The sequence below is a fragment of the Microcebus murinus genome, chromosome 3 (assembly GCF_040939455.1).
Source record: "Microcebus murinus isolate Inina chromosome 3, M.murinus_Inina_mat1.0, whole genome shotgun sequence".
Taxonomy (NCBI): Eukaryota; Metazoa; Chordata; class Mammalia; order Primates; family Cheirogaleidae; genus Microcebus; species Microcebus murinus.
Window position 1 is genome coordinate 21,186,243 of NC_134106.1, and position 11,867 is coordinate 21,198,109.

The following is an 11,867-nucleotide window of genomic DNA, read 5'->3' on the forward strand; positions in this document are numbered from 1 at the left end:
AAATTTTTAAATCATTTTCAATTTATATAAAATAACCTGTTGTGATTTTTATTGGGATTATGTTTTATCTATAGATCAATTTGTAGAGAAATAGGCTGGGCATGATGGCTCACATCTGTAATCTTAGCACTCTGGGAGGCCGAGGCAGGAGGATTTCTTGAGCTCAAGAGTTGGAGACCAGCCTGAACAAGAGTGAGACTCTGTCTCTACTAAAAATAGAAAAATTAGCTGGTGTCGTGGGGTGTGTCCATAGTCCCAGCTACTTGGGAGGCTGAGGCAGGAAGACCACTTGAGCCCAGGATATTGAGGTTGCAGTGAGCTATGATGATGCCACTAAACTCTAGCCCAGGGGACAAAGTGAGACTCTGTTTCAAAAAAAAAAAATTTTTTTTTTATAGAGAATTGGCATCTTAACAATTCTGAATCTTCCAATCCATGAACATATTTTCTATATATTTGGGTTTCATTTATTTCTCTCAGCATTTTTGTTTTGTTTTGTTTTTAGTGTGAAGTTCTTTTATGTCTTGGTGAAATATTTTTTGTATATTTCAGATACCTAAAAACTTGCTAAATTCACTCATTAATTGTAGCAACTTAGAAATAGATTCTGTAGGATTTTCTATGTAGTTTTCTGTGAATAAAGACAGTTTTACTTCTTCTTTTCCAATCTGTATGAGTTTTTTTTCTTTTTCTTGCCTTATTGCACTGTCTAGAACGCCAATACAATGCTGAAGAGAAGTGGTGAGAGTGGATCATAGGCATTGCCTTGCTTATGATCTCAATGTTCACTACTTCTGAATTAAATGATGTTAGCTAGATGTTTTTTGCAGTTGTCTTTTATCAGATTGAGTAATCTCCCTCTATTCCTAGCTTGCTAAGAATTCTTGTCATGACTGGGTGTTAGATTTTTGTCAAATGCTTTTTCTGCATCTATTGATATAACCATGTGGGTTTGTTTCTTTTATTGTGTTAATATGGCAAAATATTTTCATTGATTTTCTAATTTTAAAGTAACCTTGCATTCCTGGCATAACACTCACTTGTCATGATGAGTTATCCTTTTCATATAATGCTATTCAGTTGGCTAGTGTTTTGTTAGGGATTTTTATATCTGTGCTCATGAGAGATATTGGGCTCCAATTTTCTTTTTGTGTAAAATCTTTGTCAGGTTTTGTTATCATAAAATGAGTTGGGAAGTGTTCTTCCTTCTCTATTTTCTGAAAGAATTTGTGTAAGATTGGTATTATTTCTTCCTTAAATGTCTTTAATAGATATTGGGTTCTTAAGAATTTCTATTTTTTCATGTTTGTTTTGGTAAGTTGTTTTTCAAAGAAGACAACTTGTCCATTTAATTTGAGTTGTAGAATTCATTGAGATAAGATATATATGATATTCCCTTATTTTCCTTTTAATGTAATTGCATTCCCTTTTTCATTCCCATTATTGGCAATTTACACATTCTTCCCTTTTTTCTTAATCAGTCTTGCTAGGGCTTATCTATTTGATTAATTTTTTCAAAGACACAACTTTTAGTTTTACTAATTTTCTATTAATCTTTTCTATAGTGAGATATATTTAGATACACAAATATTTACCATTGTGTTACAATTGGCTACAATATTGATTACAGCACAGGTTTGCAGCCCAAGAGCAATAGGCCAAACCATATAGCCTAGGTGTGTAGTGGGCCACACCATCTAGGTTTGTGTAAGTACACTCTATAATGTTTGCACAATGATGACATCGCCTAATGATGCATTTCTCAGAATATATCCCCACCATTAAGCAACACATGACTGTAAATGGAATTATATAATATGTGGTCTTGTGTCTGGCTTCTTTTATTTAGCATAATATTTTCAATACTTGGGTTTAATTTGCCCTTCTTTTGGTAACTTCTTAAGGCAAAAACCTAGATTATGGGATTTACACTTCTTTTCCTTTTATTTATTTGTTTGTTTAGAGACAGAATCTCACTCTGTTGCCCAGGCTGGAGTGCAGTGGCACAATCACAGCTCACTGCAGCCTTGAACTTCTGGGCTCATGTGATCCCCCTGCTTCAGCCTCCCTAGTCACTGGGACTATAGACATGAGCCACCATGCCGTGCACACTTTTCTTCTTTTCTGCTATAAGTATTTAAAACTATAAATGTTGATATGTTGTATTTTCATTATCATTCATTTAGAAATGTTTTGTAATTTATTTTTTGTTTTCTTCTTTGATCATAGGTTTTTAAGAAGGGTATTAATTTCCAAATATTTGGGGCTTTTAAAGATACTCTTCTTATTATTGATTTCCAGTTGAATTCTAGTTTGGTCAGAGAACATACTCTGTAAGATGTCAGTCTTGAAATGTATTGAGACTTGTCTAATTGCCCAGCGTATGGTCTCGCTTGGTGAGTGTTCCATGTGCATTTAAGAAGAATCTATATTTTTCAGATTGGGAGTGTAATGTTCTAGAAATGCCAGTTAGGTCAATGTGGTTGATGGTGTTGTCAAATCTTCTATATCCCTAAGGATTTTCCTGTCTAGTTGTTTGTGATTATCTCTTATAATAACACTTTTTGTCCTTGTCAGGAACACATCGTGAATTTTATAATGACAGTTGGTGGCACAGTAGAATGAAGAAATTCAATTCAAAAAGAGTTGCCCAGGAAAGCAGCTGTTCCTCAAGTTTCTTAAATGCATACTCTCTGAAAACCGCCAGTGTCACAGAGCCAGATTTGGGATACAGAGTCCCTGGGCCTCCCATAGGAGGTTGCCTTTCTATCGTCCCCATTTCTTAGCTAAATGTAGGTCCCATGTAACTCTACCCCTTTATTTTCCACAAATCTTACTCAAATATCATTTCTCCCTCTACTTATTTACTTCCCTTTAACCCACCCTGTTAACATCCAGGTATACATGACAGAAATTTAGGCTTGGGTCAGGGATTATCTGAGAGGCAGAGGCAGGGCAGGGATTATAAACCCCATCTCTCTGGCTCAGCTCAAACCTGTACTTCCTCTAGGTGCTCACTCAAATTCTGACTTTGACATGTAACTAACTGGTAACTCTGGTTCCCATTTTTCAGACCCTAACACTGAGGCAGAGAAGCAATGTGGTGTTTCCCTTTGAGCTTAGGACAGTGCCAGCCACACACTCAGCAACTGCTGGGTCCTAGGTTCCCCGTTGCTGTGGCCGTGGAGGAGCTCATGGTCCCAGTGATCCACAAGCACGCAGAGCGTCCATCCCTTGCCAGGCACTGAGGATATAATGAGACACGGTGAGAGGGAAACTTTTTTTATACCCTCAAGTGAGATAAAAACATTGTTGAAACTGTAGTCCTGACTTCATCCTAAACTTTGGCTTAACAAAAAGAGCCAGTGAGTGAAAACTGATCACTAACTAAGCAGATAAGCCCTTCTGCTTTGAAAAAAATAATAATAAAATAGAAACAAACACAGTCAATGTTTAGGGGGTGGATGAATCCAAGCAGAAAGCACTCAGGAAGCCTGGGATAAAAATGATCACATGGTGTTCTCTGTCTCAGGAGAACTTTCTGGAACTGTGGGATCCCTGCCTGGGGCTGCCTGGTGGCGGTTGCAGAGGGGCCCCTGTTGCTAACCCAGCAGCTGCTCCTGCTGCACCTGCTGCCCGTGCTCCTTCCTCACTTCTGTGTCAGCTGTGTCTGTGCCAGGGGCCTGCCCTGGGGGCACCCACCTGGGTACTGATGGCTCCAGGTGTTTCCATCCTGACATCTTCATGTCTGCTAGAATTTAAAGTGTCAGCAACGGGCAGGAGTCCAGATGTGGATCAGCTAAGCCCTGCCCCCCAAATCCCTGGGTCCAAGGTGGTCCCTGGGGCCACAATCTCCTCTACTCCTGTCCAGAGACACCCCGTCCTGCCCTTTCACTCATTCCCCCAATCCCAGCTCTATTCCCTCCTCTCTGACCCCCCCAGAGGCCCTTGGCCCTCTGTCTGCACACCGCCCACCCTTGCTTCCTCCCCGGGCTTCCTGCCTACAGTACGGACCTCTGGAATATTCTTTCTAAAACCAGATCTTAACACACCATTCTGTTTACAAAACACCTTCATCTCCACAGTGTGACGCATCTCCGCACCCCTGCACCTGTGCCCCAGTCAGCCCCTAGAATGGAGCAGGGGCCAACTCGGAGCCCTACTTCTCTTCCCATTTGCTCGTCGTCTGTCTGTGTTTCCCTCACTAACTCTGGCAGCTTCCTGACCTCCTGGGCTAAGTGGCCTCGGCACCTGTGCCTCCCTTTCCACAATACTCACACGAATGGTAACATGTGGTGACTCCTGTCCCTTGAGAGCAGGAGCCATGTCTGTCCCATTCCCTGCTCTAGAATAGCACCTGGCACCTGCCTGCCCCTCAGTGAATATTCGTTACCTGGATGAAAGGAAGCACGGATGAGTGAATGATTAAATACTTGATTTACAAAAGACATTAAAATGAAGCTTTTCATATTTGGAAAAAAATTATGACATTGATAAGACAATTGGGAATTTGATCACTGAATATTTGATAGTGTTAAAGAATTATTGTTAATTTTCAGGAAAAAAATGGGCAGGGTTTTTGAGTTCTTATCCTCCATAGCTAGGTAGTGGATGTTTGCAGATGGAATGGCATGATGTTTGGGATTGTCTTCAAAATAATTTGGGGTGGGGGAGTAGGATGGAGTATAAATGAAACAAGATCGGCCATGAGTTGATGGCTGTTGAAACTGGATGGGGATATAATAGTGCCATTATACTATTTCCCCTGCTCTTGTATATATTTGAGGTACACATAAAAAGTTGGGGTTTTTTTGTTTTTTTTAAAAAAGGGCCAGACCCAGGGATGGAAGTAGGTAGGAGAGAAATATAATAGCTTTCATGTTACCAGTAAAGGTGGATAAGACAACCACGGCTCTGCAATTCGGGAAAATTATTTGCAAGTCTGTTCTCAAGCACATTTCCAAAAGCATTTTTGCTGAGGGCCTCTGTAGCAGAAAACAGGTTTATAGTCATTTCCATTTCATGAGAACATATTCCTCTTAGCAAAGCAGGAAGAGCCTGAGGAATTTTCCATGCTCTGGCTGCTGTCTTCTGGTCCGCATGGGCTTGCTCTGGGTGGGAGGAGAGGGGAACATCCACCACTTGGGGGGCTTTGAGCAGAAAGTCCCCTGCAGGGGTGCTGAGGGGGTCTGCAGGCGCTGGGAAGAGTGGCGGATGCAGGGGGCACATCCCTCGGTCCACAGCGCGAGCACGGGGCTGAGAGCACAGGCAGCCCGGGCTGCACAGGCTGTCCTGAGGGTCCTCTCTACTGCTGCCTTCTATGGGGGCAAAACCCAGCCCATATCCCCCAAGAGAGGGTGCTAGGCTGCACCAGAGTCCACAGGCAGGCCCCGGCATCGAGGGCGACCTCAGGGTCGGGTTGTGTGATGCTCTGACTTCTTTACCAGGGTCGGTAGAGAAGTTTCCCGGTAGAAATGGTATTTATTATCAAGAGGGAGAGCTCCCCCATTTTACTGGAAAAAACAAATCTAATTTGGAGCCAGAGGTGGTCCCTGCAGCCAAGAGTAGGGGAGATCTTGTGCCCAGTGCTCAGGCCGGGCCCAGCCCTTCCCAGCATGGTGTCCCACCTGGCCTGGTGCTCCTCTCCTGGCTGGTCTCCCTCCACCCACTCCCCCAGCCTCTGCTCCAGCCACATGTAGTGGCCTCCTTGTCATTGCACTTGACTGTGATTCCCCTCCTCTGGCCTCTGGTCTGGCCAGTCCTTCACCCAGGATGGCCTTGTCTTACCCCTTCCTCACCCCTCCTTCTGCATCTCCATGTGCACAAGCTGGGTGGTTGTTCGAGACACAGTAAGGGGCGTGGCGTTCAGTGCAGTGGGAAGCTGAGGGTAGCGTCGGGAGAGAGCAGTGAGGATGAAAAGGCTGATGGGAAGCCTTGCTGGAGAGAACCTCTGAGCCAACCCCAGGCCATGGAAGCCTCCAGACATCCCTCACGCAGAAAATCCCCAAACCTCACACTTTGGCAAGAGGCCTCAGGGGCTGGAGAGTGAGGGGGAAGAACAGAGCTGACCCCAGGCAGTCTGCCACTTGGTTTCCTGACAGCTCGGGTCCCCAGGCCTGGGGGCCCATGGGATGCTGAGCCCTGGAGAGGAGGTTGCACTAGAAGAACTTAGAGGCCCTTCCCACCCTGCGTTCTGTGGCTCTATGATTGATGCGGGGAATTATTTTAGGAGTTGAGAAAGGACAAACCCGAAGCTAATACATCCTCTCTTTGACTATCAACCTGTGGTCAAGACGGCCCCTTCCCAGACAGCCCATTCCTGATTACTCCTGGTAGCATCAGGCCTCTGAGCTCAAGGGGGATGACAGTCTCCATCTTGCTAATGGGAACACGAGACCCCATGTCCCGCAGGCACGACTGGGACTGGAGTCCAGGCCTCCCTGTCTCACCTCTGGCCCAATTGGACAGGGGTTCCTGGAGGGCTGGGCTTTGTCTCCTTCATACCCAGAGCCTGGGGGTGGTGGAAAAGAGGGTGACCATGGACAAAACTGTGCACACCAGCCCACTGGGTCTCTCTGGGAGGGTCTGAGCCTGCCTGGCTCCTGTGGAACATCTCAGCCAAGGCTCCTAAGAGCAGAGGCCTGGCCCGACCTGCCTGCCCCTGTCACAGGTCGGACACCCCTCAGATGTGCTCTCTGCTCCCCGTTCTCTCTCTCTGCTCATTGCTGGCTGACAGAAGGAGGCAGCCGGGCTGGAGAGAAGACGACTCAGGAGCCGGCAGCTGCTGCCAAGGAGATCTGGGATGGTGTCCTGACCAGTACATGGGCCACCCGGATACTCTTTCCTCAAACTCTCCCACACCTGTGGTCTCCCCGAAGCAACCTGGTGATGTGGCTGTTATTATCATGCCAATTTCACAGATGAGAAAACTGAGGGTCACAGAGGTGAAGTAACTAGAGAATCCAGGTGGGACTGAGGACTTCTGACTCAGTATCTAGAGCTTTCTCTACCACAGCCCAGGAGGGCTCTTTCCATAGTGTCTGGATGGCACAGCACAAAAAGTCAAGCTGCATTTGAGCCAGCTGCTCTGGCCTAGTTGGGGCCACTGCTGATGGGCACAACTCGCCCAGGGCTCACCCAACCTGGCATTGGGCCCACTCAGGGCGTTTAGGGAACTTGAGGACAGTGTCTTCTCTGACTGTTTACCAGGTTGTTTCTTCTCACAAAGTATTTGCTTGGCCACCAGTGGCTGTATGTGCCAGAAGATGCTGTGGAGCATTCTAGAGTGGGTTGGTTCCCTCTGAATTGTGTATGTTGGGATGCCTATAGCTGTCAACTGCTGGCTGCAGCAGGCCAATGGCAGAGGCATGTCTGGTTGTAACAAGGAACTCTTGCTGGAAAATTGCCCCCTGCCTAGTCCTGCCACCCATTCTCTTCCCCAGGAGCTCTGCCTGTGGTCACCTCCCACAAATGTGGGAGGGGCTCTTTGGAAGTGATTTCTCCACTCATCTGGAGGGCACAGGTTGCAAACAGGCTAATTCCTGCGAGGTCAGCGAGGCTAGAGGCCCACCCGCTTTCACTGCTCAGAGAAGAAGGGAACAGGCAGACAGGGTGCCCACACTCAGGAGTCTGAGGAGGAGACCGAGAGCTGACAGGATTGAGCAACCAGCATGAGGTCCTGCAACCAGGGGCCACTGTGCCTCAGTCTCTCCACGAATGTCATGCAGATCTCTCTACACCCAGGCCTGGCCTGGGGCAGCTGGACCGTCCTGACGTAGCTGCAACAACATGACAACCTGTAGCTACACAGCCAAACACTGTGCTGCCTCTGAAACACTGGGCTGCATTGCGCAGATGAAGGGATGCACCTGTTTTTAATAAAGCCAGCACGAGCCGGCAGGTGGCACATGGAGATCCGGGGTGCTGCAGAGAAAGCAGTCATAGGATCGGGGTGGGAAGCAACAGGTGGCTTAGCCCACCCTACCTCTCCCTCCTGCCTGAATCCTCCCACCAGCAGAGACGCTGCCATCACCCCTGCCCGTCCCTGTGAGCACACCCTGCAGCAGGGACAAGCCTGGGCCTCTGAGTGGGTGATGTGGTGTCCAGGGCTCCTGCTGGGGCATTTTGGGAAAGTGCTGCCAATGGTCGCAACACTGCCCCCCAAGAGAGGTGCAGATATCGTGTCCAGCCTGGGCTCACTTTGCTCTTTGGTATGGCAGGATTCTCTCAGCCTCTTCCCCACTACTCCACCTCACTCTTAGACCCCCCTCTGGGGAGAAGGTGCCGTGTCTAGTGAGGAGTACTCTAGGCTTTGGTCAAAGTCTGCAAGAGACGTGCCTGCAAAGTTGGGCAGTGGCCAGGCAGAGAGGCGGAGGTGGGCCTGGCCTTGCCTTTCCCTTCTTAAAACCCTCAGGGGCTCCCACTGCTCTTGGGTGAAGTCTGGCCTCACCTCTGTGGCTGCCTGGCTCTCCGGCCTCGCTCCTGCACCCTCTCTGGCTCCAGCCTCATGCAGCCTCTGCTGGCCCCAAGTTCCTGCCCCTCTCCCAGCCTTGGGCACACTGTTCCCTCTGCCTGCTCAGTCCTCACCTCCTCACCTTGCTCCCTCCTGCCAGTCCCAGGAGTTTCAGTTGGGTGTTGCCTCCTCCTGGAAGACTGCCCTGCCCACCACCCCCAGCCTCGGTTAGGGTGCCACTTCTGGAGCTGTCATGCTGCATGAGTCCCCGTCCTCGCTGCATCATCACCTATTCTACTTGTCTGCCTGCTGGTCCTCCTGCCCCCCACCCTGAGACGTGGGCTTCCTGAGGCCAGGGCCAGGTCATGCTTTATGTTTCCAGCCCCCATCCTGGGCACACGGTAGGTCATAACAAACAGCTGCTGAGTGCATGAGTGAGAAGAAAAGGAAAGGACTCGACAGAGGAAAGGCCAGGGAGTTCATAGGGTCCCTGCCCACGAGCAGATCTGAAAGAAGCCAATAGTACCCCCATCACGTGGGGGCCCGGAGCAGTGCTGGCTGCCCTGGTCTCTACCAGCCCCCTGGTGGGTCTTCCAGGCTCCAGAACTCCACCCCCACCCTGTGCCCAAGGAAAACAGCCTGCAGGAGAGGAGGAGAGAGGAGGCGGCCCAGGAAAGCTCCACAGGGCTGGGCCCCTCAGTCCTGGGTCTCTTTGAGCCCAGGGGTGGGGTCCTCATGTCTGTCTTCCAGGGCAGAGGGCTCTGCACCCTGCCAGGGCACTGGCACGTTGGCAAGTGTAAGGAGAAGCAGACATGGGAACACGGGGACCCTGGTTTTCAAGAAATCACTGTGGCCAGTCCGGCCAGGGACAGATGGCTACCTGTGGAAAGCCCATCGCCCCAGCCCCTGCTGGAACTTTCTCCGTCCATCCTCCCAGCCTGCCCTATCCCCAGCGGCCCCCAAGCATGGCTGGCCCAGCCCTCAGAGCTGGGGTCCCCCTAACACAGGGGCTTCCCTACCTCGGAAAGTCACTTTGGCGATGCGGTCGCCCCTGCCCCGCAGCTCCGAGACTGTCTTGAGGTGGACGAGCAGGGCCATGCCGGTGTGGAGGGCCTGGCGCTGCGGGGGAGCAGCGGGAAGGAGCTCGCAGGGCAGTGCACACGCCTCCCTCCTCTCCTGCTCTCTGCCGCTGCCTCCTCCTCCTCCTGAGGCCCCTGCGATGCTGCCCACAGAGACCAAGGCAACTGAGCGAGCTGCTCCTTCCAGCGACTCACAGCCCTGCCAGCCCCCGCCCCTCCAAGTTGTCAGCCCAGCGTGTGTGGATCTGTGTGTGTGTGTGTGCGCGCGCACGTGTGGTGTGCGCTCAGTGTGCAGCCTGGGAGTGCAGGCAGAGTCGGAATCCATTATTCAGCAGCTGCCGGCTCCCAGATAAAGCCCCGTCCAGCTTCAGGTGTCTTCTCCCAGCGCCTGGGGCAGAGGCTCCCGGCCACCCCTCAGCAGGGCTCTCTGCTCCCTGCTAAGCCAGCTCTGCCACCAGGGGCCCGTGGCACCCCTCCCACAGGGGAGCCCAGAGAGAAGAAGGAAATGCTCTTGCCCACATGCCCCCCAGAGACTGTGCCCTGAGAGGCCGGGTCCTGAGCTCCTGACTCGGGATCGCTGTTTCTGAACGTCGGGAGGTGGAGAGGGTGGAGCTGCCCCTTGAGGAAAAGGCCAGGACCAGGCTACGCATGACAGGGATGTCTGACTGTGGAGGGCGCAGAGGTTTAAGTGCTACCAGGAGCCATGCTTAGGATCCGGGGCACTACCCTAGCCTGGGGGAGGTGAGACAGGCTGATGTTTGGTTTCCAGCGAGAGGAGCAGAATCGTCCAGCCTCCTGCCCTCATGAGCTGCTGGGGGTGGGAGAAGGGATGTCCGTGCAGGGTCGTCTGTATCCTTGCTCTCCATTTGCTCCTGGGGGAATGCTTCCCACCCACCCCTGCCTTCTCCCCTCGACTCAGCTCAACAGGTGCCTATTCCTGGGGCGGCCTCTGCACCTGCACCAGGCTGGGCGGGGGACCTCCTCTGTGCTGCTCCTGCGCCTCTCGTCTCAGGGGTCCTGGCGCTGCTCCACTTGCCTCTTCCCCCCACCCCAACTCTGTGGAGACCCTGGAGCACAGCCTCTCTGTATCCCAGGGTACCCTATGCATAGTAGGACACCCAATTAATGTTGATAGGATAAGAGGGCAAGCCCAGTGACCTATCTGAAATAGACTCTAAAGGTTTAAAAAGAGAAATATGAATTTTTCATAGCATGATAACAAGAGATTATCCTCTCAATTCTACAGTCCGAATAAGTCTGAAAAACGTGCAGGGTGTCCCAAGAGCCTCTTCCCTCCTTCTAGATGTTTCCTAGCTACTTTGCCCTTTTTTTCTATTTCTGTTTTTTCCCCTTCTCCCTCTTTCCTCTCCAATTCCCTGCTCACCATTCTCATATTTATCTAACCATATTAAATTAAAGAATATTTTAGAATATTGTATTTATCGAATACAAAGGAATGTCTATTGTTTTAAAAGACAGATAAGTTTAATGTCTCTTTAAAAAGAACCTAAATTCATTGACATTTTCCATCCATGAGGTTATCAGGTGATCTGTGTTTGTAAGGCTTGGTGGCACCTGATAGGAAAAAAAAGCCATCTCTTCCTTAGGCCTTCTAGAGCTTCTCTCCTGAAGTGGGTGGATTTCATGAGGCTTCTTACAGGCCTGTGCATGTTTAGGAAAAAGACCATGAATCCACCCTAGCCAATACATTGAGCTTTGCTGAACCTCAGTTTCCATATCTATGAAACGGTAGCAACTCCACTCTGCAGGCCGCAGCTGAGTTAGCTGGCCCTTCCGAACCCTAAGCCAGGTCCTGCTTTTCAGCTTCCATTCTCCTGACTAGTACCCATTTGAGTAACTTGTAGTATGTAATTTACTTAATGAATGTTTGCTGAATTCCTTCCAGGGCCAGGTGCTGGGATTCAGGGATGAGCATGACACGTACAGCATCAGACCCCAAGCAGAAGGCGCAGGTGGACTGGAACGCAGGCAGAGCAGCAGCGTGTGGGGCAGGAGCACAGAGGCTGCGAGGCCCGAAGGGGGCAGGGAGTGGCGCTCACCCCCAACCCCGGCCCCCGCTGGTGGTCGCTGGAAAGCCTTCCTGGAGTATGTCACCTCTGAACTGAGGGTTGCTCTTTTAACAACTTTTGCTGATGTTTTTCTGATGGTAGCACCTGTTCCCCAAGGAGATTTCGGGAAAACACAGACATGGCTGAATTCTGAAGGACGGGTGGTTTCCTTGCACCGAGTCTGCCACCACTCCTTCTCCTGCAGCTCCCTTCCCCGCCTGCCACCTCTGCTGCTGCTTGAGCCCCGTGGAAGCCTGTGGCTCCCGC

At 50.1% G+C, this 11,867-nt stretch overlaps 1 protein-coding gene across 2 annotated transcripts in view; it reads right to left on the bottom strand.

Annotated features, from left to right (window-relative positions):
* The window catches only part of OTOF (otoferlin), an 89,593-nt gene extending 79,880 nt beyond the window's left edge, over positions 1-9,713 (bottom strand). The window contains exon 1 of one of the 2 annotated variants that reach the window (XM_076000615.1): positions 9,472-9,712. In XM_076000615.1, coding sequence (XP_075856730.1) covers positions 9,472-9,550 — 79 coding nt within the window. In that variant the 5' untranslated portion in view covers positions 9,551-9,712. Of the gene's footprint in view, positions 1-9,471 lie in introns of both variants that reach the window. The other variant, XM_076000616.1, reaches the window with a different exon arrangement.
* Positions 9,714-11,867: the final 2,154 nt, after the last annotated feature.